The following is a 26,425-nucleotide window of genomic DNA, read 5'->3' as shown; positions in this document are numbered from 1 at the left end:
CATCCATCCATCCATCCACTCATCCATTCATCTACCCACCTACCCAGCTATCCATCCGTGGCCTGTATATAATGCTTAGAAATATGCTGTAGCTCCAGTGGTGTAAAAATGGGGACAGTATCATCATTCCCTATTCAATTAACCAAGGTATTGTGAGATTGAATGATATTAGCAGGCAATATAACTTCACTTAGCACTGGGCCTGTTGCATAACCAAAGCTTAATAAATAGTAACCGTGGTTACTGTTAGGATCTGAATACCATGCCCAAATTCCACGGTTCCAACTTTTTCCCAGCCAGACATCAAACACTCAGCTCCATTTTATTAACCAGGATTTGAGGAAGAGGAGTCAGGTGGAGGCATCTGGAGAGGGAATGGGTAGAGTCAGGCTGGACCAGTGAGGAACAGAGACTGGGAGTTCAAGGCTGGGGTGTAAGGTTGAGGGGAGTTTCCACCTGGGAGTATCTTCTTCTAGAATGTTGCCAGAAGTCAGACCCTCCTCTATTCTCGTGGGTGTGCGTGAGCGTAGGCAGGAAGCAGGAACACAGGTAGGAAGCAGGAACAGAATGTAGTCTAGCCCTCCTCCACTGGGACAGCTGGTTGACCCAGGTCCAGGTTACGCCCGTAGACTCTGGAACCGAATGGGGATATTGATGCGGGTCTGCAACCAGGTGATATAATCCTCTTGAGACATATGGATGATGTGTTCACGTACAAACTGCAGAGCAAATACAGAAGTGACTTCAGATCTGGTCTGAAAGCTAGACTCGCTTTCCTGCCCCACCTCCAAGATCTTGCAAGATGTGTGACTGAGGCTGGTGGCTGCAGGAGTCCTCTGACCATTCAGGCATGCATAATGCCTTGGATCATTATGATGGGGGTTGTTCTCTCAAGAAAAGAATCCCCTTCCAGCTTCCTGGTTCAGCAGGCTAATTGTAAGCCCCTTTTTGTTACTGCTGACCCAGAGAAATTTGGGGGGGGGGGGCGGAAAACCCCAGCTCTCTGCATTTTTCTTTCTGTCCTAATCCCTAATATCTCTAAAAGTCAGTTGTCCTTAAACATTTTTGTTTGTTTGTTTGTAGACCTCTTTGAGAATTGATTGTTACTAAGAGCTCACTTCCAAAAAAGGCTTTTAGGACACAAAATGTGGTTTCATACAAGTTCTATATTAAAAGACCCCCATGTCCCAGGTATCGGACATTCTGTGATGTTCTCACTGGGAGAAGAGCATGCTGAGTTTTACTAGCCAGGGTGGCGAACTCACCTCTGAGCCTCCATACCCCACCTCTTCCTCTTACCCAGTTGGAGATTGTCTCTTCTACAACCCCGTAATTGGCAGGTGGATGGTGGACCCCATAACTGGCAAGTGGGGAGTGGAGAGTTGCCCTTGAGTGAGTTTTGGACTAGCTTACCAGTCTTTCCTTAAGGAGCCTCACAGGATGTGGGGAGTGCAGTCTGGACCTATGAATTTGTCCTCAGGGTCACCCCCCTTCCCCCACTCCTGACCTTACACCACATATATACTCCCAGGTCAGCCTGTGAGAGTGCCAACTCAGCAGGAAAACACCCAGAGGACTGAGAACTCCACCATTTGAGTCCCATTTTTATCTTGAGACATTGAAAGCCCTAGTAAAATGTACATATACTATCTGGGGCACCTGGTGGCTTAATCGGTTAAGCTTCCGACTCTTGATCTCAGCTTGGGTCTCAATCTCATGCTCATGAGTTCAAGCCCTGTGTTGGGCATCACGCTGGGCATGGAGCCCACTTTAAAAAAAATGTACTTAGGCCATCTGATGAAATTAAGGAAGTGACTCTCCGTCATCTGCTGATACCCTAAAAATGTCTAGGGTGGGTGGTGATGATAAGTTACCATGAAAAACCATTCAGTGGCTTCCCTGCAGCCTCAAGATAAAGACCTAAATCCTTAACCTGACTTTCCAAAAGTCTGCACAGACTGACCTCTCCAATCCCCTGGCAACCTCGCCCCTCCTTGCTTGCTTCCTTCTCAACCCATTGACTGCCAATGAGTCCCTCCCACAAGTCAAGTTCTGTTTCAGCTCAAAAGTCAAGTTCTGTTTCAGCTCAAAAGTCACCTTTCCCAGTCACCCTAGTTAAGATAGGTTCCCTCTATGTTTACCTTAAATCAGTGCTCCGTAAACTTTATTGTGCATACAAATCACCTGGGACCTCATTTAAATGTAGATTCTGAGTTGGTAGATAATGGTTTGAAGCCCGAGATTCCACATTTCTAACAAGCACCCAGGTGAGGTCTATGCTTGCTGGCCCACGGGCCACATTTAGAGCGCTCCTTATTATGATTGTTAAGTTATTTTATTCACTTGCACATTTATTTATGTCTCTCCAAAGCCTCCAGGTTTCCCCAGGGGGCACCGTTTACCTGGAATATAATTTCCCCTGGAGTTGAACCACCAAGGTCACGTGGTAATCCCTCGCCTGTTAGATGATGAGCTCCGTGAAGGCAGAGACCTTATGTCTTTTCAATTGGGTCTGCAGTGCTTAAGCAGACCTGAATAAGATTGAGAGATGCCTGAATAAGGGCACCAGCGGCATAGCAAGGAGCGGACAGAGCACAGTGATTACCTCAATAGCCACAGCAATGTCCGGAGAGCACAGCTCCCAGATTCTCAGGTCCTGCAGCACCTTCAGGAGGACATGGGGCCGGATCCTGAGGTCCAGGTTTTCCCCAAACTTCTGCAGTTTCGCCAGGATCTTTTTGGCTGGGCGGAAATTCTTCAGATCCTCAGGGAGTTTGGACAGCAGGTCAAAGTACCTTCAAATCCAGATCCCAAGGAGAGAGGGCCAGTTAGGAAGCTGCTTGGGGGGAGGGGGTGGATCTGTGTATCTCAGGTCCCCACTCTCTCTTTCTACCGCTCCTGGGATGTCCCCTCCCCTTCTCTGGGAGGACAGTCTCTGCTCCTGAACGTAAAGGGCCCACACCACTCAGGCAAGTCTTTTGTTTTTTTCGGGGGTAGTAAAAGCTGGAGCATGATTTGCATCTCATTAAAAAAACAAATTAAGGGCACGCTTTAAAGCATTTATGGTTTTTCTAATCAAGCAGACAGTGTGAAAAGCCACAAGAAAGGAAGGGGCACTAAGATTCTGAAGCTTCTCTTTTGAGAGTTAATCAGGCCAGGGAGGTCACAGACATATCTGTGGGATCCCTGCCATGATGCGAGGGGCTCTCATGCCCAAGATGGATGAGGAGGGGGATGAGGAAGGGAAAATCGTGCGTGTATTTTCTACATTCCTGTTAGTGAGTAAGCCTGGCCCACAGCTTTGTGCGTTTGGTGGGTTTTGAGAACCTTCCTGAATGCTGCAGTAGGGTCTGAGGGTCGTTTGGTAACCCATTCTTTTTTTTTTTTTAAAGATTTTATTTATTTATTTGACAGAGAGACAGAGGTCGCAAGTAGGCAGAGAGGCAGGCAGAGAGAGAGAGAGAGGAAGGGACGCAGGCTCCCTGCTGAGCAGAGAGCCTGATGCGGGGCTCGATCCCAGGACCCTGAGATCATGACCTGAGCCAAAGGCAGAGGCCTTAACCCACTAAGCCACCCAGATGCCCCTGGTAACCCATTCTTGAGACGATAGGAATAAGGTAGGTTCCAACCTGGAGGTGGTTCAGGTAGGGCCAGGGCTTAAGGCAGAGGATGGCTCCTCTTTAAAAAAGAAAAAAGGATTCTTCCCCCCGCCCCCGACCCTGATAGAGCTGAATCAATTATAGAGGAATTTGAAGAAGAAATTGATTGTCTAACTTTGGGTGACGTGCACTGCTTTGTATTTTATATTTTGCGGTATATATGTATTCGTGTCTTCTTGTAAACTCCCATTCCACATTATTAAAATCACGGAAGGGATTCTGGGTGCATTTCTAGATGTTCTCATCTTATTCTTAGATCCTCATTTCCCCACCCTGCCATGATGGGGCTCGTGGCAAACCCCAAATCTGTACTGTAGATTAGCATAGAGATTGGGGTCAGACAGGAGTTTAAACCTTGAGGTTTCCTTGTTTACAGAGTGGGGATTCGTATGTAACTTTCAGGAGTTTTGTGGGAAATAAAATAGATAATTTAGGAAAATTTCCTAGGGGTCATGTCTGCCACCCTATAATCACTCAATCCACGGTGCTTTTTGTTGTAATTCTATTATCACTCCCATGCTGGGACACAGTACTCCTAGGATATGCCTGCCTGGTTTTATATCTTTCAGGGGTCAAATTATTTGGGGATATAGAGACTGCCTCATAGACCTCACAATTTGTAGAAATTTTTAGGTGGTTTGCCTCATCTGCCTCTTGCAAGGGGTTGGCAAATTAGTCCTCATTTGCAAGTCTGAATCAAACAGAAGATAAGTATGGAGCCCACAGTTGTTGGGTTATCTGTGGCTCAGGAACTGAGGGGCTCTTGCATGACTGCCTGTTTGGGGGGGCCCTGTTTGTGGCCAAGAACAGTCTTGAAGGATAATGGGATCAAATGTAATTCTGTAATAACAGTCCCCTTCCCCCTCCCCCCGCCTCAAGGACCCTCTTATCTGGCTCTCAGGATCTTTACCAATGGTCTGCAATTTCTTCTGCATCTCCTTTTACCATGGAGACTTGATGCCTCATTTTTGCTATATCCTTTTTAAAATTTGAGACAATGACAAAAGAATGGAACTTCTGGAGACCTCTCTCTTCTTGGCGCCTGTATCGGAGGTTGGATGAAAAAGAAGAAGATCAGACCCATTTCTTCTTTGTCCATCCTAGTTGTTCTTTTGAGGTCTGACTTTAACACCATTTTCTTCATGAAATACTCAGCCCTCTCAGATGCTTTTCAATTTACAACATGGCTTAGGCCACAAGATGACACGACTCTCTCCAAGGTCCTGAAATGGTCCTTTCTTGCTAAATCCAGTCACCACTTTTTTTTTTTTTTTTAAATCAGCCTTCATTCTCTCCCTACTACTTTTGATTGCACTGACACACTTTCTAACTGTAAAATGGAGAGTAATAATGGTTCCGGTTCTTGGAGGTGAGGATTAAATGATACACTGTGTGTAAAGTGCCGAGTTTAGGGCCAGATGCACGTAGGTGTTTGACTCAAGTTGGTTCCTCTCTTCTTCACTCCCTTTTATCATTCTGGGCATATGTTCTAGCTCTCTAAGGAGCCTTTCCAGTGTAAACATAACCGTGCCACTCACCTGTGTATAACTTTCAGTGACTTTCCATTTTACTTGCAATAAAGTTTCCTGAGTAACTTGCCTTCCAAGGCTCTGGATTATTCAGCCTCTACAGCATTTTCCAGCTTGGCATTTTATAGTTTGGCTAGTGAACAAAGTTCTGAGGTAAAGTTCAACCTCCATAGCTGGACTAGTAAGACCTTTTATGATCTGGTCTCTATCTTTTTCTCTGATTACCACAAAAGCAACCCAAGCCCCAGCCACACGCATCTACTGGCAGTTCCTGGTGCCCTGTGCCCCTTCTGGCCTCCGAGACTTTGCTGTTGCTTTCCTCTGGAACTCCCAACCCTCCTTCCCTCTTCCTATGTGACTCTCTGGGCTCAAATTCCACCTTTATTACCTTTGACAAGAGACATTTCTGTGCCCACTTTTCTCATCTATAAGATGGGTCTAATAACAGCACCTACTTCCTAGGATTTTTGTGAGGGCTAAGTGATAAATACAAAACTCTTAAACCCCCTGGCTGGTATGTAGTATGTGCCCTGGAAATCTCATCAATTTTTATTAAACTGAAAATGTTTCCTCCAGGAGGACTTCTAATTGCTGTCTCATGCTAGGCAATACCTCCTTTTCACGTGATCCCTTAGCCCCAGTCTCACTCCCATTTTGGCCCTCATCAGCCTGTGTGGTAATGGTCTGTTTGTCTGTCTCCTTCATAAGCTTGGGGTCTTCCAGAAGGTGGGGGCAGGTCATCTCCCAATGAGCAGTCAGAGCAGCTGACCCCTCCATGCTCAAATGGTGAGAGACCAATATATAATATAATATAATATAATATAATATAATATAATATAATACAGTATATAATAATATAACATATTATATAATTATATAACATATTATATAACATGTTATATAATATCATATAATATAACATATTATATATAACATATATATATGTTATATATACATATATAACATATATATAACATAATATGTTATATAATTATATAATAATATAATATATTATAACCAATATAACTCTCACAAAAATTGTGAGAGTTACCATATAACCTTAGTTGAGTGGAATGGATGGGTTTTATGGGGGTGAATGGTGACCACAGTCAAGGGGGAGGCTGGGAAGGGAGACAGTTACTGGGTTGTCAGAGTAGGAAAGTAAATATTCCAGTAGCCCACCAGTACTCTTAAAATCAAGTTCCAAGTCTCAAGTGTGGCATTCATGGCTGCATATAATGCAGCTCTCGCTCCCTCCTTCTCCTTTCTCTTCAAATTTTCCATATCCCTTCATACTTTGGTGGTTTTGTAAGTACTTCTCCTGCTGCCTTCTTACCACATCACCAGCTCCTCCTTATCTGTCAGGGCTCAGCCTAAAGTCGCCTCCCTAGAGATGTCCTCCTGGATTACCCAACCTAAATTAGGTCCTCATGGTTTCTTTCTCTCACAGTACCCTGTTCTCTTTCTGTATAGCAGTGATTATAATTTGTGCCTATATATTTATCAACTGCGTTGTTTGTTTCTACCCATACTTTCCAGGAGACTCTAGGCTCTCCAAGGGCAGGAAATATGTCCTTATTCCCTGCTAAGTCCCAGCACCTGACATTAGCGGGCCCATCCTGGGTACTAGATGAGTGTCCTCTGGATGCATGGATGTTTGTGTGCCCTTACTTCATGAGGATTTCCATCTTATCTTGAAGACAGAAGCCAGCCTCCTGGGCCATGCTGTAGAACTTGGCCCTCATGGAGCTGCACACGCCAGTCTTGCATTGGATGATGTCACGGTTGGTGCGGCTGTCAACACAGATACAAAGGGCTTAAGGGATGGAGCCCCAGGATCAGACCCATGAGGCTGGCCTCCCTGAGCCCCAAGGTGCTCTGCTGTGGAGACTCTCTGTACCACCTGGTTCTCTACCCTCACCTGGATCTTCCCTTCACATTCCCCTAGATGTGGGAAGGACAGATCTTCCCAACAACATCAGGCTGGTGGTTCAGGTTTTAATAAGTAAGCCCCCAGAGAGACATCCGTTCACCTGAGCCCAGCAAATGTTAAGGACAATGTGATGAAAATGGAATTTGGAGCTGAGAGACTCAGGTTCGAACTCCAGCACCACTATTTCTTGGCCTCGGGCAAGACATCTCACCTGGCCAGGTTTCAGTTTGCCCCTCCAAAGAATGGGATAATGCTCCCGCCTCATAGAATTGGTTTTGGGGGGACGCCTGGGTGGCTCAGTTGGTTAAGCAGCTGCCTTCGGCTCAGGTCATGATCCCAGCGTCCTGGGATCGAGTCCCACATCGGGCTCCTTGCTCGGCGGGGAGCATGCTTCTCCCTCTGCCTCTGCCTGCCATTCTGTCTGCCTGTGCTTGCTCTCTCTCCCTCTCTCTCTCTGACAAATAAATAAATAAAATCTTTAAAAAAAAAAAAAAGAATTGGTTTTGGGGAATAAGTAAGATAATATGGAATGCTTCACCCCATGCCTTCACTCCCACCTCATAGAATTGGTTTTGGGGAATAAGTAAGATAATATGGAATGCTTCACCCCATGCCTGGAGTGAATTTATTGTCATTGTCTGCATTGCCATCTTGGCTGTGATCCCCTTGCCCTGGGCATCCCTTGTCTTTAAGCAGTGTGTATGATTTCAGGGAGTGTGGTCTGCACTGGGTTATTTCCACACTCCTGGGGAGACAGGCAATGTGGTTGCCACAGTGCCTTTGCCCAGCTTGTTCTGTTGCCCAGCTGGCCTACCTTTTAGACTTCTTCTGGATAAGTTGGGTGTGGCTTTCTCCACTTGTACTGCTGGATCTGTCACTGAAACACAAAAGGATAGTTTCAGGTTGCCTGGAGCCTGCTTTTCATAAAAAGGGTGTCTTTGGGGCTCCCATGACACCTGCTAGCCTTCAGGGTTCAGGTAAGGAAGGTGGCTCTAATTAAGGGACCAGTCATAGAACTGAGTATATATTTTTCCTATCTTTTGGCCCTTGCTTCTACCCATATGCCCTGCCTGGAGGGCCCTTCTTGTTTCTTCTCCTCCTGTCCCAATCCAGCACTGTTTCATGGTCTACAGCAAGTTCTTCCTGCTCTGACTCTTAGTCTGAGTTTGACTTTCTGTCTCTGTGTATTGTCAGAATGACATATTTTCTGGATCCCAGCTTTGTTTGTACAAAATCGATCTTTGCTTCTGGAGAACAAGTTTACTTGGGCCCCTTCCATTTTCCTCTCTATACCGGTTAACATGTAACCCCCCGGGCTGAATTGCAGGTTTGGTGATGGGATGGTCAAGTCCTTCTAGCCATGATGTTGATGTTCCCAACCCCAGACCGCTTCTTCACTCAAGGATTCTCTTCTCTGAACAGGACTCTGAGCTGACCATTCACTTTGGTTTCCTTTGAAGACAGAGCTGACTCCAGAGCCCAACCCAGGTACCACCGCCTCCCAGTTTTCAGGCAAGCACCTCGGCTCTGGATTGTCACTGTCCTCATCTATGATCAGTCAACTCTTCATGACATTGAACCCTTTCAAGGTGTGGGCTGACTGAATTCCTTGAGTGGTCACTCCCTCCTATGACTTTGCTGGTCCGAGTTCCTAGAAGGGGGTGAAGCTCCTTTGCCCATGTCCATCCCTCCCGTGCACCTTCTCCCAGGTCCTTTAATACCAGTGTCTCACGCCTTCTCTCTTGCCATGTCTCCCTTTTTACCAAATGCTTGGAAAACTTACTTGACTGCCTTCTCTGTCTGGTTCTAGAGAATGAGCCTGTTTTGTTTTGTTTTGTTTTGTTTTTATCCTTGTGATGTGCAGCTGACCCTTCCCTATTGGCCTTGTAGCACCTAGAACTTCCTTCACGAGGATCGCCACTTCCCAGACCCCTCTCTGTAGGAAAGGTCCTGACATTTGCTGCTTTTCCCAGAGGCTCAGGGGGCTGGATCTAGAGGTCTTATCTCTGACAGGTGATGGATGGAGCCCTTATCCCATCTTGCTGGGATCCAGGGCCCCAGTAATAGTACGCAGAGGTCTTTGTGTTTGGATTCCAACCAGCTGCCCCAACCCCTGCAGATGAATTCTTTGGGGGAGTGCGTTGGCTTTGACCTCCCTCCTGTAGATGGCTCTCTTCTTTTCTAGCACTGACAATGTGACTCAGGGACGAGGTGAAAAGTGAAGGAAGTAGTGGTATTAGCTGTGATAAAAGAACAAGCAGAAATAAACAACAAAGGACCCTTTGCTCCTCTCTGTCTCCCTGTTCCTTGACTCTCCTTGAGTTTCAGCCATATTGATTTTTGCTCAGTGCCTCTTAGCTTCCTCCAGTCTCATGCCCTTTGCACAGGCTGTTCCTTTTGCTTGGAACACTATCCCCTCCTATCCCCACCATAGGCTAGCTAAATCTTCTTTTTTTTCAGGTCTCAGCTTAAATGTCAAACTCAGTCTTAGACCTCTAGTGCCCACCATGCACCCAGTCCTCCTTACTTTTCCTTCAGAACACTTTCCATAGTCATGATTATATGGCTAACTCTGTGGCATTATTTAATAAATGCATGACTTTCCCATTAGACCAGTGATTTATTTTTATTTTATTTCTTATTAATTTTTTAAAGGTTTTTTTTTTTTTAGATTTTATTTATTTATTTATTTGACAGACAGAGATCACAAGTAGGCAGAGAGGCGGGCAGAGAGAGAGAGAGGAAGAAGCAGGTTCCCTGCTAAGCAGAGAGCCCAATGCGGGGCTCTATCCCAGGACCCTGGGACCATGACCTGAGCCAAAGGCAGAGGCTTTAACCCACTGAGCCACCCACGCGCCCCTAGACCAGTGATTCTTAACCACAGGCAGGATTCAAGGTGTCCATGAATGCAGATGGAAAAAAGGTTACATTTTTATTTCAACCAACCTTTAGCAGAAATGGAAATTGCATGTATTTGTACAACACATTGCAATTGTGGCAGATACTTCGAGAGATCATTTACACTCAACCCTAATCTAAAATTACAGTAGTTATTAGATCTGCTGCTAAGTCTTTTTATATAATTCATTGCTAAAGGAGCCCATAGATGACTATATCCCCAATTTGATTATAATATCATAATCTATAGTACTGCAGATTTTGTTGCAAACCTTTGTGGCTTACAGTATGCCTTTAAAAGCATTTTTCTGCAGGGTGCCTGGATGGCTTAGTGGGTTGAAGCCTCTGTGTTCGGCTCAGGTCATGATCTCAGGGTCCTGGGATTGGGACCCACATCGGGCTCTCTCCTCGGCAGGGACCCTGCTTCCCCAACCCCGCCGCCTGCTTCTCTGTCTACTTGTGATCTCTGTCTGTCAAATGAATAAATAAAATCTTAAAAAAAAAAGAAAAAAAACCATTTTTCTGAAAGGGTGCAGAGCACAAAAGAAGTTAGGACCCCACCCAGTCCAGACAGTGAGATCTGCGAGGGCAGACTACATATGTCCTATTTGCTGTTGAATCCCTCCAAACCTAGCACAGTTCCTGGCACGGGGTGGGGTGGGAGGACTGATGAGTACAGTCAAGATGAATAAATGAAATGGGGCTGGATCTCCTCTCCCTCATTTAAAGCCACCCCAAGTATAGAGGGAAAAGGTAGTCCTGTACAGGATGCCACACCCTCCCTGGTTCATGTCTCACCACGACTAGAAGATTTTAACCTTATACAGTTTGACTGGGGGAAGAGCCACCTGGATACTCACCCCCCAGCCCCAGAAATTAAGGGGCTTATTTCCAGTGAAGAAGGAAAATGTCCCCCCTCCCTACCCTACTTCCGATGGGCTGGTGAGGGGCACCTCTGCAACGGTCCCTGGGATCGAGGGGTGCCCTCCTACCTTGACTTGCGGGTGGTCTGCATGTCTTTATAGGCCAAATCGCTCTTGTTTTGTCTAAGCATAGACAAGATACTGCAAAGCAAGACAAGTCTCTTAGTAACACACAGAACATACGGGGCCCCTGAGGCAGGAAGTGTCTGTGGGAGGATGGAGAATTCTCTTTCTAGAGCAGGGATCCTTGGACTTTGCTGGGCATGGGATCACCTGGAGAGATTGCTCCTAATACATGCTCCCAGGGATTGGGATGCATCAGGCCTGGAGTGAGGCCCCAGAAGCTGCATGTAGAACCACACATGCGTGTGCATGCACACACACAAATACACACACAAGCACACACTTCTGATACAGGTGTGCAGAGAGCCCATTTTGAAACCTTAGAATTTCTCAGCATCCTGTGAAATGGTGCCCACTTGAAGCACTTGTTAAAAAATAAAGTTTCCTCTGGAGATTCCAATTCAGTGGGTCTGGGATGAAGACTACAAATTCGTATTTTTAACAAGTGTCCCAGCTAATTCTGACCCTCAGAGACATTTAGAAAATACTGGTAGAAGATTTTAAGAAAAGGTCACCCTCCTAGGTGATGCTATGGTCCGAATGTTTGCATCCCCCTCACCGACCCCACACACAAATTCATATGTTGAAATCTGAACCCCCAAGGTGAGGGTGTTAGGAGGTGGAGGCCTTTGGGAAATGATCAGCTCATGAGGTCAGAACCCTCATGATTGAGATTAGTGCCTTTATAAAAGAAACTCTAGAGAGCTCCCTTCCCCCATGTAAAAGTTACAGCAAGAAAACCATTTATGGGGATGGCCCTCAGCAGACTCCGAATCTGCTGGCACCTTGATTTGGGGCTTCCTAGCCTCCAGAATGGTGAGAAATAAATTTCTCTTGTTTGTAAACCATCCAATCCTGGGTATTTTTGTTAACAGCAGTCCAAAGAGACTAAGACGACCAGAGGGCAGTCTGGCTTTGAGGCAGGGGCTGGTCCAGTTGCCTGTTAGGGGTTCTGGAAAACCCCGGATTCCTAGGTCAGCCCCTAGGGGAGCAGATCTGGGGCCTACATTGGAAAAGGAATCCAGATTCTAATGTGAGGAGGTCAAAAGAAAATGTGCAGCTTTTCCTCACTGTCTGACGGCAGCTTTACGGAGAAACCTCCAATATCTGCTGCCTCGGGGAGGGATTTGGGAGATTTTGGTCCTGGAGGAATTGAGGAAGATGGGAAAATTCAACCGGTTCTTGGTCTGTCTCCATGGTTATAGGATCACTGAAGTGAACGCAGGGCCCACACGATGAGTTTTCTGTTTTTGTGTGGTTTTGTCTTTGGAGGGTCCTTCTGCAAGACCCTCATCGCCCTTCTCCATCCCTATGGTGGGTTGCTGGCAACAGGTGGTTGTTAACAAGCCTAAGTCAGCAACATGCTGTGAAGATTCTGCGAGATGCTATGTGTGAGATAAAGGGACCACCGCCACCGCCATCATGTATTGAGTGCTTGTAATGCGGCAGGCCCGTGCTCATATGTTAAGTGCAACATTTCACCTAAATTCTTAAAACGACTCATTGGAGTAGACATTGTTTTCACAACCATCATAATGCTTTACAAAGAGAATATTATGGCTCTTGAGCCTCCTTGTACAGAACTGGAATCAGGCTCAGAGAGGTGAAGCCACTTGCTCAACATTACACAGCAGTTCAGTGATGAGGACGGAGTTCCATCCAGCCTAGCCTATGTGGTTCCAAGGCCAGTGCTTTGAGGTCACAAAATCTCGTCTTATAGATGAGGAAAGGTTTAGAGGAAGGCTAAGTCGACCTGTTCTAGCTTTCGGATGCGTGTCAGTCTGACTCCAATGCCAGCGTTCGTGCCGTGGGTTCTTACAAAGGTGGGAGACTCATGGAGCTACGCTGGTAAATCAGGAACAGCAGCCAGGGCTCGGAGGGCCAACACTGTCTCGGGATGCCTCCACATGCCACCCTCCGAGCCGCCCCATGCAAGTCGAGGAGGCAGCAGCAGCAGAAATTCGTCATCAGCAAGCAGCGGTGGGTGTGATACACGAGCAAGGGCTTGGTGAACTGTAATTACGGTAATAACAATAACCCATAAGTCATAACCGGCCTCCCTGTAGGCTGGAAGCGATGAAGAAGCTCTTCTAGAGCATCATTTATTTTCAGGAAGTAATTAGCTGACTCAGAGGGTATGTACTTGGGAAGGAAACTCCAGCTCCAGCTGGCATGGTCTCTTAGGCTGTTCGAGGCCAGAAATCCTGTGGATAAGCCTTCCTACTGGAAGGAGGACCCTTCAGGTTCAAGTCTGACACCATGAGCCGATCACCTGGGTCACCGGCTTGACACTTCTGAGGATCTTTGTTGCTCTTAGGAAAGAAACCAGAATCCTGGAGGTGGTCTTCAAGGTCCCTGGATAGACTCATGCCCCTCTCCACCCCTTTCTGGCCGCATTTAGTTTCCTTGAAGGTGCCATGGTGCCTTATGAGTGTGTTTGCCCATGTGCTGCCTGAAATGTTCACCTGCCCCGTGTTGGCTGCGAGTCACAGTCTCTTCCTCAGAGGAAACTTCTCTGATCCCCATCCCTGTCCCTGTCCCAGACTAGATGAGGTTCTCCTATTATTCATTCTTTTAGGTCTGAGCTTTCCTTTTATAAGGCTTCCTGCAATAATTAGTACCAGGTTCCATACATATTCATAACCATTCAGTAAATGAGTGGACAAATGCTCTTACAATTCCTGAGAAGCAGAGCAGCGTGGTGGTTAAGAGGATGATTTTTGGAATTAGAAGGAGCTACATTCAAGTTGTGCCCTTACCATTCATTAGTGGGTGACCTTGGACAAGTTGCTTAGCCTCTCTGAGCCCCATTTTCTCATTTGTAAGATAAAGATAATAGTATCTTCCTCAGAGGGTTTTTGTAAGATCCCAGGGAGGTGAGACACAAGGACAAAGTATATGACTCAGTGCCTGTCACAGAGAAAAACGTTCAGTAACGTGGAACTGCTATGGCTAATGTTATCACTGCTATTCTGACATCCTTTATTTCCCCCGGGGGTCAAGAGAACATACCTGGGTGCTTTCCTTTGCATCCCATTTTCCAACATGATTGTCCTTCGGGCATCTTCCCGAACCATTTCCAGCAGCTTCTGCAAATCTGATGGGAACATGAGAGGTCATTGTCCAGAAGGCAGGTGGGGCTGGTATCTCTCAGCTCCTGTGTGTGGTGAGCTGGAGAGGAATAGATCAAGGTGTAGACAGCCAATACTGGTTGGCATGTTGTATGGCAGATATCACTTCCCTGCTTAAAACCAGCGTCTTGTCATTTTCCCTTTGGATAACACCTGCCTTCCTCCCTGTGACCTCTGAGGCTTTGCAGGATCTGGCTGCTTTGTTTTCTCTCCTGCCTCCCCTCTCACTCGCCTCCCTGACCTTAAACTCTAGTGTAGCCAGAGAGAACAGTTTCCAATTCTGGGAAGAAATCATCTTGCTTGGGAAACCCTTCCTGATCCCAAGCACTTGAAGTTCCAACCTGGTGATCCACAGGCTGAATCTAACTCACTCGTGTTTCGTTTGATTTGACATAGATGCTAACCTTTTAAAATTGGAAGGTTTCCTGTAAAAATCCAGACCTTCTGCTTTCCTGGAAAAGACTCCGAGATGGGGCTCATTCTTGCTGCGCGCGGAAGGGTGGACTTCGGGACGGTGCGCATGCTCCGGCCCCCCCCCCCCCCACGTCCCCCGCCCCCGCAGTGCTCTGGCCCTCCTCCTTGAGCTAGGTGACTTCTCCTTGCGTACTTAACATTGTTGCTTTTTTACCTAGTGCAGAGATACATCTTTGTGCCTGACTGTTACGGGTTGAAGCGTGTCTTCCCAAAAGACACGTGGGTGTCCTAATCTCCCAGTATTTCAGAATGTGAAGTATTCACATTCTTGTTTGGAAATGGAGACGTCGTAGATGTGGTTAAGATGAAATCATACTGCCATGGAGTGGGGCCTTGATCCAATATGACTGGTGTCCTTATAACAAGAGGGGACAGACACTCAGGGAGAGGATGACCCGTGATGACAGAGGCAGATGGACTGACGGTGCAGCTAGAGCCAAGTGCCCAAGGGTCGCCAGTTACTACCAGGAGCTAGGAGAGGCAGGGGAGGGCTCCTGCTCTAGGTTCCAGAGGAATCACAGCCCTGCCACACCTTGATTTTGGATTCCAGCCTCTAGAACTGTCTGAGACAATAAATTTCTGTTGTTTTCAGCCTCCCAGTTCATGGGACTGCATTACGGCAGCCCCAGGAAGCTAATACACTGATTTGAAAGTTGGAAAATGAAATATACTTAGAGTAAGCTGCATGCTTCCAAAAAAGTGGGATGGTGGAAGTCTTACATGTTTTATGTCGATACATGTTTGTGAGTACTTGGCACTGTGCTTGTCATGGAGGGGTCCCAGTCAACACTTGCTGATTGCAGAAGTGAATGGTGAAGGAGAAGAGAAGAGGAGGGAAGGATCTGGGAGAACTTGAGCTGGATTTGGGGTATCAGGGAAAGAGGACAGTGGCAGTGGGGATGCTTTGCACCCTTCGGTGGGTGCCCATCATCAATGCAAATGCAGGTCTCAAAAGCCATGCCTGCGGGAGTGAAGCCCAGTGCTTCCCACTACCATTTGTATCCAGCCTTGTTTACGAATGCGGTCACTGGGTGCTAGGGCAAGGGTGCTGCCCTTTAATGATCCTGGAGCCTTGTAGGCTGTGATGAACACCAGCATTCAGCCATTTTCCACTCCACCTTCCTCATTCCCTAGTGTTGTATCTTCCTAGTCATTTGTGGGCATGATTCCAGTTGACCTGAATCCGGTCTTCATCATTGTCTCATCACACCCACCTCCCCTATGTAGCACATCCCAGAATTCTTGGGGAGTGTCTAGAAGCCTATTAGTAAGGGAGCTGTGGCTGGTTCCTCCACTTTCTTCCTATCTCCTGGGAACTGAGGCGCAACATCTGACTGCTTCCCCATTCCTTCCTCCACCCATACTCAAGCCAGCCTAAGGGTAGGTGGATACCAGCAGATGGCCTTGGTGACCTAGCAAATTGGGCAGCTCTCCTAGAGGATCACGAGGAAGGTTCCACATTCACTTAGTACACCAAAGGTTTTTCTTCCTGTTTGTCAACAATACCTCTGGGCAGGTTGGCACCATGCAGTATCAAGCTCCCTCCATCATGTAGCTGAGGTTGGAGACCTATGAACTGAAATGAAGCCTGGGGACTCCGGAGGTCTACATCTACTCCTCAAGGCTACCTGGGAGCAGATACTTGTTTGCTGGGGGTGCAGATGTCACAAAATAAAGTTTCCCTGAGGAATAGGGCCCTATAATGGAGGCCCACACTCAGAGAAACCTGCTTGGTCCTCAGTTCCCAGAGCTATGGGGATGACATTATCCATTGTTTACATACAATGGCACCCTCTGTTTTCAAATTTCAAAAAAATTCTGACTTCCTTCCTCCATCTCTCATCCACAGCCAGTCCATAAATCTCACTCTTGAGTGACTAATCTTGTTTCTTCCTCTTTGGGGAAAAACAGAGAAGGTCTTTTTGTTGTATAGGGTTGGGTTCCAGGGGAACGTTAGCCGCCATAGGAGCCATCTTTCTGAGCTTCTATTCAAATGTGTTTCTCCTCTAACAGTTCCAGGACTGGGAGCTTCAAGACTAGCAGGAGGAATGGCCTGGGCTTTGGTGTCTTGTGAATCCCTTCACCATTGATTTGGGGAGGGGATCAGTCCATGGAGAGGCCATAACCCGCTGTCCCCAGTGATTTGCCTCCACAAAGACTTCATTATGCATCCAGCCTGGAAATTAGACCTTGGTTAAATGGTGTGTCTCTCAGAATAGGATTCATGAATTCAGAATAAATTTGAGGAGGTTTCAGAAGGCAGTGGAAGTCTGGGAAATTAATCTACTTTTGTCAAGGCTATGACAAATGGGAGGGAGGTTAAGGTATAAATAGAGGGGGAGGATGGGGAATTGAATGTAGAAAGACTTTCTCCCTGGGATGTAGGTCTCTGGTGGAAATGCATCTCCCGGTCCTTGTGAACCCGGTGTGTGCTGGGCCGAGGGTGAATAAGACGTCATTGTTCCACACCAGCAGCGAGTTCATGTTCCTCTCCCCTGTCTTCCTTAGTGATAGAAATATGTGCATATGTGTGTGCGTGTGTGTGTGTGTATTGGTGTGCATGCGTGTGTTTATGTTCTTGTGTGTGTGTGTGTATGTGAAGGTAAGCATTTACTAGACCAATTGTCCAACATCTTTGCAGCCAGGTGTGCCTTTGGGATGAAATTCTGGACAATGAGGGTTTAGTACAAATGTTTTATGAAGCTTCTGAGAAGACTGCTTCCACTCAGTGGGGAGTGAGCACTTCTCTACGTCACCTACTTCCTTCTGCTTTCAGCCTAGCATGTGGCTGGGATGAGTGGCATTCCAGCCATTTTGATCATAAAGCCATGCTGAGCACAGTGGCAAAGAAAGACAGAAGGAAGCTGGGTTCCCGATGACCTCTGGGAGCCATACCAGCCATGGACTGGTCTCCTTTAATCTGTAAGAAAAATGGACTTTTATCTGTTTTAAGGCACTATTTTTCAGATCTTTGTATCCAGCCAAAAGGAGTTCCTACTTAATATGAGACACAGTTGTAAATTAAAATTTAAGTACTCAATAAAAGCAAAATCAAAGTACTAAGAGAATTGAGAGGGGGGAACCCAGGAGTGTTAGGGAAGACCTCACAGTGGAGGGAACATTTGATCTGGGTCTTGAAGGTTGAGTAGGAGTCCACCAGACTAAAGGGTCACAGGTGAAGGAACACTGCAGACAGTGACATGAAAGAATGTGCATTGTTTAAGAAGAGGAAAGCATTTTGGTGAGGTTGGAGTGTCTGGTGTAAGGTGTGAACTGTAAGAGCTGAGCCTATTATGAAAGCCTGGGACAAGATCAGAGGCGATGTCTTAGAGGCAATGGGGACACTTGAAAGAATCTTAACAGCTGGGGAGCTCTATATCAGATTTTTGAAAAATATTTTATGTGTTTATATACTTATGTATTTATTTATTTAGAGAGAGAGTGGGGGGAGGGGCAGAGGAAGAGGGAGAGAAAGAATCCTAAGCAGATGCCCCACTGAGCATGGCGCCCAACAAGGGGCTCCAATTCATGACCCTAAGATCATGACCTGAGCTGAAATCAAGACTTGGACGCTTCACCCGTTGAGCCACCGAGTTGCCCCACTTCCTTTTTTTCAAAAAGAGGCTGGGGGAAAGGACAGAAAAAGAGGGAGAGAGAGAATCTTAAGCAGGCTCCATGCCCACTGCAGAGCCCAATGTCAGGCTTAATGTCTGGACCCTGGGATCATGACCTAAACTGAAATCAAGAGTCAGATGCTTAACTGACTGAGCCACTCTAGTGCCCTTATATCAGATTTTTAATTCAGAAAGTTCTTTCTGGCTCAGCAGGGAGAAGAGTGCGTAGGCATGTGAGGGCAAGACAAGAAGACAAGGAGGCTGTAGCAGTCCACATGGGTGAGAGGACATGAGAATGTGGACCAGGGAAAAGAAGTGTTCCAAACTCAGGTACCTATAGGCGGCAGGCACCAGATGGTGACAGTAGCTAGTGTAAGAAAAATTGAGTTTCCCTCTTGGTCTTTCATTTCCCACTTTCTCTAGAGACTTGGGTAAAGCATATAGATGAAGTATGACTGTGACATAAGGGCCAAATTGCCTGGGTTCAAATTTTGGCCTCATCACTTATGAGATGTGTGACTTTGGGCAAGTAATGTAATCTCTCTGTGCTACAATTTTCTCATCTACAAAATAGGTGTAAAACTGTTGCAAGGATTCATTGAATTTATATGCAAATATATACATTTGTGTGTGTGTGTGTGTGTACACACTTAGTATGTATATACTAGAAGCTAGAATAGTGCTTGATACATAAAAGTCTTCTTAAGTATTAACTATTGTACTGTCGTCATGGCGATCATTATCATCCTTATTCTCAGGAATACAGTGGGGCAAATGAGACAGTAAATGGCCATGCACTTGGCCAACTGGGAGCAGTGATTGGGGGTAGTAGGGACTGATGGAGACTGGGGAAAACTAGCCAGCATGTGCCCCACCTAAGAAGAGCAGCTCTAGTTAAACACTGTGCAGGGTCGAGGGTCCACTCTTGTCGCAGTGTTGCTATTGTTGTTGTTTTTAATCTAAATTTTTATATAAAATCTCTCAAATCTTAAAATATCATTCCCACTTTTTTTTTTTTAACAAAGCCCTTGTGCATGAAACAAAACATAAGTGTCAGAAACTAGCCTACATGCCCCAGTTTTCTAAGATGAAGTAATGGAAATGCAGAGAGAAGGTTCAAATGACTTTAGGCGATGGGACTGATGGGAGCAAGTCAGCTGGTTAGATGTGGAAGGGAGGCAGCCACTGGGGACGGCTCTGTGGTGTCTCGGGTGTCTGGAGAGATGGTGCCGTCCACCCCTCTGCTCATCACAGTCTCCTTCCCCCTCCGCTCCCTCCTTCGTTCCGCATTCCTGCTGCCACTGGTGCTGCTTCTGGACCAAGTCATTTCTTGAAGCTGGGGACGCTTCTTACTTGCAAGGCTTTCAGGGTTAAAAGACACACAGCATGGATATGACACTAATAACCACACAGACACCTTTGAAAAGAAAACCGGATCCTGTAACTCCTGTACCGAAAGCCTTCCAGAGACTTCCTCTTACACTCAGAATCACTCTGAAGTCCTTACCTGACCCTACAAAGATGATGCCCACTCTGACTCCTGCCTCCTTCCCTGGCTTCGTATCCTCAGATCTCAGCCTAAATGTCAGAGCTAAGAGGGGCTTTTCTGACCACTCTGGCTAGCCCCATTCCCACCACCAGTCTCTCTCTGGCCCATGTCTTGTTTTATGATCTTCTGATCACATATCATTTGCTTCTTCCTTCCCTTTTTTTTTTTTAAAGATTTTATTTATTTGACAGACAGCCATCACAAGTAGGCAGAGAGGCAGGCAGAGAGAGAGGGGGAAGCAGGATCCCCGCTGAGCAGAGAGCCCGATGCGGGGCTCGATCCCAGGACCCTGAGAGATCATGACCTGAGCAGAAGGCAGAGGCTTTAACCCACTGAGCCACCCAGGCGCCCCTGCTTCTTCCTTTTAAAATGTAAGCTTAGGGAGGGCAGGAACTGTAATTCTTTGTTCCAGGCACTCAGCAGCTGATCAGTAGATAGATTTTGAAATGAAAGAAGGTTCAAGATATCTGTAAGAGCCACATGTCTATGGAGGGTTGATCTTCGTGCCACTCTATCTTAGATAATCTGTTCAGCAAACAGCTTTTCAGGGCGTGGAGCCTTTCATGGTTGCCTGTCGATAAGGGTGGGATTTGTTTCTCTTTGGTAGTCCTTGCTCTGAGTCCTGACCACTAACTGGGTTTTTGCCCTTTTGCCCATTTTTGGTTTTGATGATAAGGGTCTCAGGCTTTTTGGTCTACCTTCACCTCTTGTTCAACCTCCTCGAATCTGTAACCACACCCAGTCTTTTTCAGATCAGCCCAACCCGGCCTCGGTTGTTGTGATGGGCATTCTAGGTGGTGTGAAAGAGCCCTGGCTAAGAAGGCAGGCCTCAGCTTGGATGCCACTGAGGGGACACAGGAGATGTGGCCTTAAGGAAGAGATCCCATGCACCAGAAAGCAATAATTTTGCACCGGCCAGACTCTTTTATGATCCTTTCTTTTTTTTTTTTTTCCCCCTTCTACCTACTCTTTCTGCATAAATCCCTTCTTTTCCTATCTCCTTTGACTATACCTGCTCAAGCCAGAAAATTCGGAGAATAATTTTTTTTTTACATGACTTAGGGAATCTAGTTACAATTCTTTCTTTCTTTTTTAAAACATTGTATTTGGGGACACCTGAGTGGCTCAGTTGGTTAAGCTGCTGCCTTCAGCTCAGGTCATGATCCCAGGGTCCTGGGATTGAGTCCTGCATTGGGCTCCTTGCTCAGCAGGGAGCCTGCTTCTCTCTCTGCCTCTGCCTGCCACTCTGCCTACTTGTGCTCTCTCTGTCTCTCTCTCTCTCCGACAAATAAATAAATAAATGAAATCTTTAAAAAAATAAAGATTGTATTTGAGAGAGAGAGAGACAGAGCACGAGAGAGAGCAGGCACTCGCAGGGAGTAAGGGCAGAGAGAGAGGGAGAAGGAGGCTCCCCACTGAGCAGGGAGCCCATTGTTGGCTCGATCCCAGGACCCTGGGATCACGACCCGAGCCAAAGGCTGATGCTTAATGGACTGAGCCATCTAGGTGCCCCTTAGTTATGCTTCTATCTAGTGGAAGTCCATAGGCTCCTCCTAAAAGAGCATGCAAAACTGTGCATATATGTGTGTATAAATTTTCTTCTGGGGAAAGGACCTATAGCTTTTAATGGATTTTCTAAAGAATCTGTGTCCCACAAATTGTGAACTACTGAAAAAACTTGTTCCAGAGTGGAGATGGGGGTTGGGGGTGGGGGTCACAGAGTGATACAACTTCCATACATAATATGCTAGGAAAAGACAAATTCCTAGAGACAGGAAGTAGATTTATGATTGCCTGGGGTCGCAAAGGGGGTGGCAAAGGGGAGGGACTGCCAATGGATACGAGTTTTTGTTTAGCTTGACTGAAATGTTCTAAAATTATTTAGCTTGATTGAAATGTTCTAAAATTAGATTATGGTGAGAGTTACCCAACTCTGTAAATTGACTAACAGTCATTGAATTGCACCCTTAAAAAGAATGAATTTTATGGTATGCAAATTAGACCTCCATAAAGTTGTTTGAAAAAGTCAATACTGAATTTCAAAAACTCAGTATGAAAAAGATATGAGCTATCTCATTAATAATTTTGTATTGATTATGTGTTGAAATGACAATATTTTACATAAGTTGGGCCGAATGGAATATATTACTAAAATTTTAAAGAGAGCAATTGATGACCATGGGCTGTCTCTCACAGAGAAATTGCTCAGAGTAATCCAAGTTAGAGGGTATATTTCCGATATTCACTGGGGGGGTATCAAAAGGGACCGAGGAAATTGAACAGGGCTAGGGGACCCCTGTGTCTCCTTTAACTAACTGAATGTGGGGGGGTCGAAGTTGGAGCAGGAGGGGTTCTTGATGTCTGGCTTCAAGGCAAAGAGTCAAGGCGGATTGGTCAGCTCTCGGGTAGGACTTACTGACATGGAGGGGTTCTTCATCAGGCTTGGTTGAAGATGATTCATTGTCCTCAATGTCCTTGCTGCCTGTCGCCTGGGTGATCACACTCGGGGGCTCATCTGAGCCAGGGTTCATGGAGACCATGCTGCTCTGGGGGGATGATCCCCCACTGGTCCGAGACAGACTGAGTGTGGAGCCTCGCCGGCTTGGTTTGCGGCTGGTGACGCGGAGTACAGGAATTTTGAATTTCTTGGTCTGAGGGAAAGAGAGAAGAGAGATCTCAGAAAGAAGGGAGGGAGAACAGGATGATGGAAGGAAGGAGAGGAGGAGGAAGGAGGGTGACTAGAAGGGAAAGAGGGAGGAAGGGAGATGGAAGAAAAAAGGGAGGCGAGAAGGAAAGGAACTAAGAAAGAAAAAGAAGTAAAAACCTGGCTCTGAATGTGAATTTATTTTGGTTCTTTCCAAACACCAGGACACATGTCCTGGGTCTGGGGTGACCCTCTGTCACAAATCAAGAAAATTTAAAATGGGTTTTATCTGAAGCAAACACAATGGGACTAATTCTATTCAGTGAACACCATGGTTGACGAAGTAGTCACCTCAGGGGACCAAACACATATTCCAGTTATGTTACGAGAGACCAGAGGAGTTTGGGACTTTTTTTTTTTTTAAGATTTTTATTTATTTAGTTGATAGACAGAGATCACAAGAAGGCAGAGAGGCAGGCAGAGAGAGAGGGGGAGGCAGTCTCCCTGCTGAGCAGAGAGTCCGATGCGGGGCTCGATCCCAGAACCCTGGGATCATGACCTGAGCCAAAAGCAGAGGCTTTAACCCGCTGAGCCACCCAGGCACCCCGGGAGTTGATTTTTTAAAACTACAGGAGGATGGGTCTCATTTCTTTAGCTACTTCTTGGTGGTTTGACCCCAAATTCCATGGATCAACTTCTTGTTCACCAAGTTGACACCAGGCCCTCAAAGAATGAGGATTTGTGTTTACTGGGGTCTTCTGAAGAGTACAAAATGGAGAAAATTCTAGACCTGACCTTTAGGGAAGTGGATGTGTCTGATAGGGTAGCGTTCTTTTCCGGGCAGGGAGAGGAGCCATGGTTGTGGTGGATGGAAGGGCCTAGGTGACAAGTCCTAGAAGGTAATAAAGGGTAGATAAAGTCTTGTAAGGAGAATGCGAACTTTTGGGAGGAAAGGAATCAGAGAGGATGGGTTGTGTGTGCACGTGTGTGTGTGTGTGTGTGTGTGTGCGCGCACGTTCACACCACCATCTTGTATGACTGATATCACTTCAGAATGTACCGTGCCGGGTCATGTCTTCATTTAACTCATGAGCCAAGTCCTCTAGAGGGTTTCTCATTTTCCCAAGGTCACACAGCTAGCAAGGGGCAGAGCCAGGATTCCAGTCCAGGTCAGGCTAACACCAACGCTAATTATTATACCTTGCTTAAAAATTCTTTCAGCAATGCCCTTTTCAGGGGCATTGAAAGTGCCCTTGGTCCCATGCTGATGATACTTTATGCCTTTGAAAATGCCAGGCTTACGGTGGGGCAGAGTAGGCCCTCAGCAGCTCCCCAGTCAGAGCTCACTAGAACCCTGGGCTGTGGTTTACACTCAATCAACAGGAACAGTTCTGTTTGAGAACATTTAAAAGGAAAGCTCTTGCAGGGCCGACTGAGGTCACCTTTCCGATCATAGTGTTTTGATACCCTCAGAAAGCAGAGAGGGAGAAGAGACAGCACCGAAGGCCGCACCCACCTCTCATAAATATCTAACGGGGTGGAGATAGTTGTCTCCAGCAGGATTCATATCATGGAGTCCACTGTATGGGGTCAGAGGTAGAGGGTTTTTTTGTTTGTTTTTAAAATATTTTTATTTTTTATTTTATTTGTGAGAGAGCGAGTGAGCAAGCACAAGCAGGGGGAGGGGCAGAGAGAGAAAGACAAGCAAACTCCCCACTGAGCCCAACGTGGGGCTCGATCCCAGAACCCTGAGATCATGATCTGAACCGAAGTCAGACGCTTACCCAACTGAGCCACCCAGGCGCCCCCAGAAGTAGTGTTTTGATTGGCTACCTTGTGGGGCCGTGATGGCAGGTCGAACCTTGGTGCCCTGGGAGAGGGGAGGGGTTTCCTGGTGGCACAGGGAAAGGACAAGGTGGGTTTACCCAGATCTCCAAGGGGGCATGTGGGCTACCAAATGACTGTGATAAAAAGCAAATGCCCAGAGTTGGCATGTTCTCTCCTTTGACGGATCAGGAGCTTGGTACAGGGTCCCCTTTGTCCTGACACCACAGCTGGGGGTAATATGTGTATGTGGAAGTCTCCTCATCTGGTCTCCTCTGGCCCCATATGAATCCCTGACTCTGGAAACCAGACTCTAGCTCCCCGTCATTTTGAAGGCTCGGCACATTGTGTCCCCGGGAAGCCTGGAGTCTTGCAATGAGCACTGAACTCAGAGCCAGGGGACCTCAGGGGGACCTTGAGCAAGTTACCATCTTGCCCCAGTTTCCTGGTCTAGCAAACAAAGAGGATGGGTTGGGATGGTCTCAGAAGAGCTTTCCATATCCAGAGCTCCGTGTGGATCCTCCTTGGGCTAGGATTTCATTTTGTGTTCCTAAAGTCGCCATTAATTAAAATTCAATTAACAACCTCAGCCAGGAAATCCAAAGTGAAGGGCTGACACTTTTGATTAATTGAAAGTGACAGAAAAATAAAATGCTGGGGGATGATGTGACAGGCAGTTTCAGCATCTCACTTGCCCTTTATTGAACTGACTGAGTCTGAATTGACTTAAATCCCCATATGCTCCTCTCTATTTTTTTATATTTCACTTAGGAGCAGTGTTAACTAGCTGCTGTGTTCTACCTCAGTAGGGACTGCTTTGGGGCAATAAAGGAAAAGATTTCCCTGAGAGATTCCTTACATTTTTCTTTGAAGGAACAATTTCCAACTGGTGGCCCACGGGGAGACATGATTAACTGCCCAGAATTTTACAAATTGGGGAGATTTTTATATAACCACCTAGTTTATTGGTCTCTCTTGAAAACAGTAAGCCCCGGACTCCCATTCTCACGTGGCAAAGTGGCTAGAGCTGGACAGAAGTTCTTCCCTTTAGCTGTATAGGCCATTTGCCACAGACCTCGCCCCTCTCTATTGCATTAGACCCAGCCTGATTTTTTTTCATTTACTCCATTTGCCCGGCTCTTGCGAGTGCTGTCTTGGCCCTGACAAGCTCTAAATGTACAGAAGAATTATTAGTTGCTGTGTGGAGTTGATTGGAGCTTTGCTTTCAAAGTCCTCATTTTGTAGGTGCAGAAACTGAAGTCGGAAGAGAGAAAAGGACTTATCTGAAGCCACCCAGTGAACTGGGTCACAGTGGCTAAGCTAGGTCTCCTGTCTCTTAATCGAGTGCTCCCCCATCGTCAGAGTGGACCACCCTTTAGCCTCGAGTTTGATCTAGAAGCTTCCTGAGGAATTCAATTTTGTGAGAGTTCCAGTATGCTGATTTGCTGTGTCCCCTCCCTCAAGTTTTGTTAGGAATATTCCTGGAGGACATTTTTTTTTAAAGGTTTGTGGCTTCTGCTGCTTTTTTTGTGCTTCTCTGGAGACAGAGGCACACAGTGTCTCCATAGCAACTTTCTGTGACAAAAACAAAGGCTTTTCCTTCTCAGATCTAGGCACACCTTGATGAAGGAGCAAGAAAATAATGACACTCCTCATGAGAGCAATTGTAGTTGTGACACCATGGAAAGCATGCATTTGATGAGCTCAGTGTTTAATAAACAGTGTTCAATGAACAGGCCCAGGATTCACTCTTGGCTCTGCCATGACTCAGCTGTGTGACTTCATGCAAATCACTTAACCTCTCTGAGCCCCAACTCCCTCCTCTCCCAACTGGTGATTAAAATAGTGCCCCCTGGGGTTAGTAAGAAGGCAGAGCTGGTTAATAGACCCCAAAGCACTTCTTTAGCATAGAACCCGGCACATGACAACTATGTTAAAAGGTGGTTTCTAAAAATTATAAGCAGTAATGCTCAGCATTTTAACATGTTCAGAGTGAGTTTGCATGTTGTTTCCTGAGGTTCTTTACTAACGTTATGAAGTAGGAGGGGATGAGCATTATACCCCTGTTGTAGGTAAGGGCACAGGTACAACAAACTACTTTTTCAACTGCATTTGCCTCCCTAC

The 26,425-nt window shown here is 46.4% G+C and overlaps 1 protein-coding gene across 1 annotated transcript in view; it reads right to left on the bottom strand.

Moving 5' to 3' along the window:
• Window positions 1-303: 303 nt before the first annotated feature.
• The window catches only part of CCDC60 (coiled-coil domain containing 60), a 161,968-nt gene continuing 135,846 nt past the window's right edge, over window positions 304-26,425 (bottom strand). Inside the window, exons 7-14 of the mRNA XM_047698580.1 lie at window positions 22,250-22,484; window positions 14,078-14,162; window positions 11,012-11,083; window positions 7,936-7,998; window positions 6,860-6,982; window positions 4,570-4,701; window positions 2,606-2,795; window positions 304-719 (exon numbers count right to left, since the gene is read on the bottom strand). Coding sequence (XP_047554536.1) covers window positions 618-719; window positions 2,606-2,795; window positions 4,570-4,701; window positions 6,860-6,982; window positions 7,936-7,998; window positions 11,012-11,083; window positions 14,078-14,162; window positions 22,250-22,484 — 1,002 coding nt within the window. The 3' untranslated portion in view covers window positions 304-617. The remainder of the gene's footprint in view (window positions 720-2,605; window positions 2,796-4,569; window positions 4,702-6,859; window positions 6,983-7,935; window positions 7,999-11,011; window positions 11,084-14,077; window positions 14,163-22,249; window positions 22,485-26,425) is intronic.

This window comes from Lutra lutra, chromosome 12, assembly GCF_902655055.1.
Source record: "Lutra lutra chromosome 12, mLutLut1.2, whole genome shotgun sequence".
Taxonomy (NCBI): Eukaryota; Metazoa; Chordata; class Mammalia; order Carnivora; family Mustelidae; genus Lutra; species Lutra lutra.
This window is presented reverse-complemented; position numbering and strand designations above follow the sequence as displayed.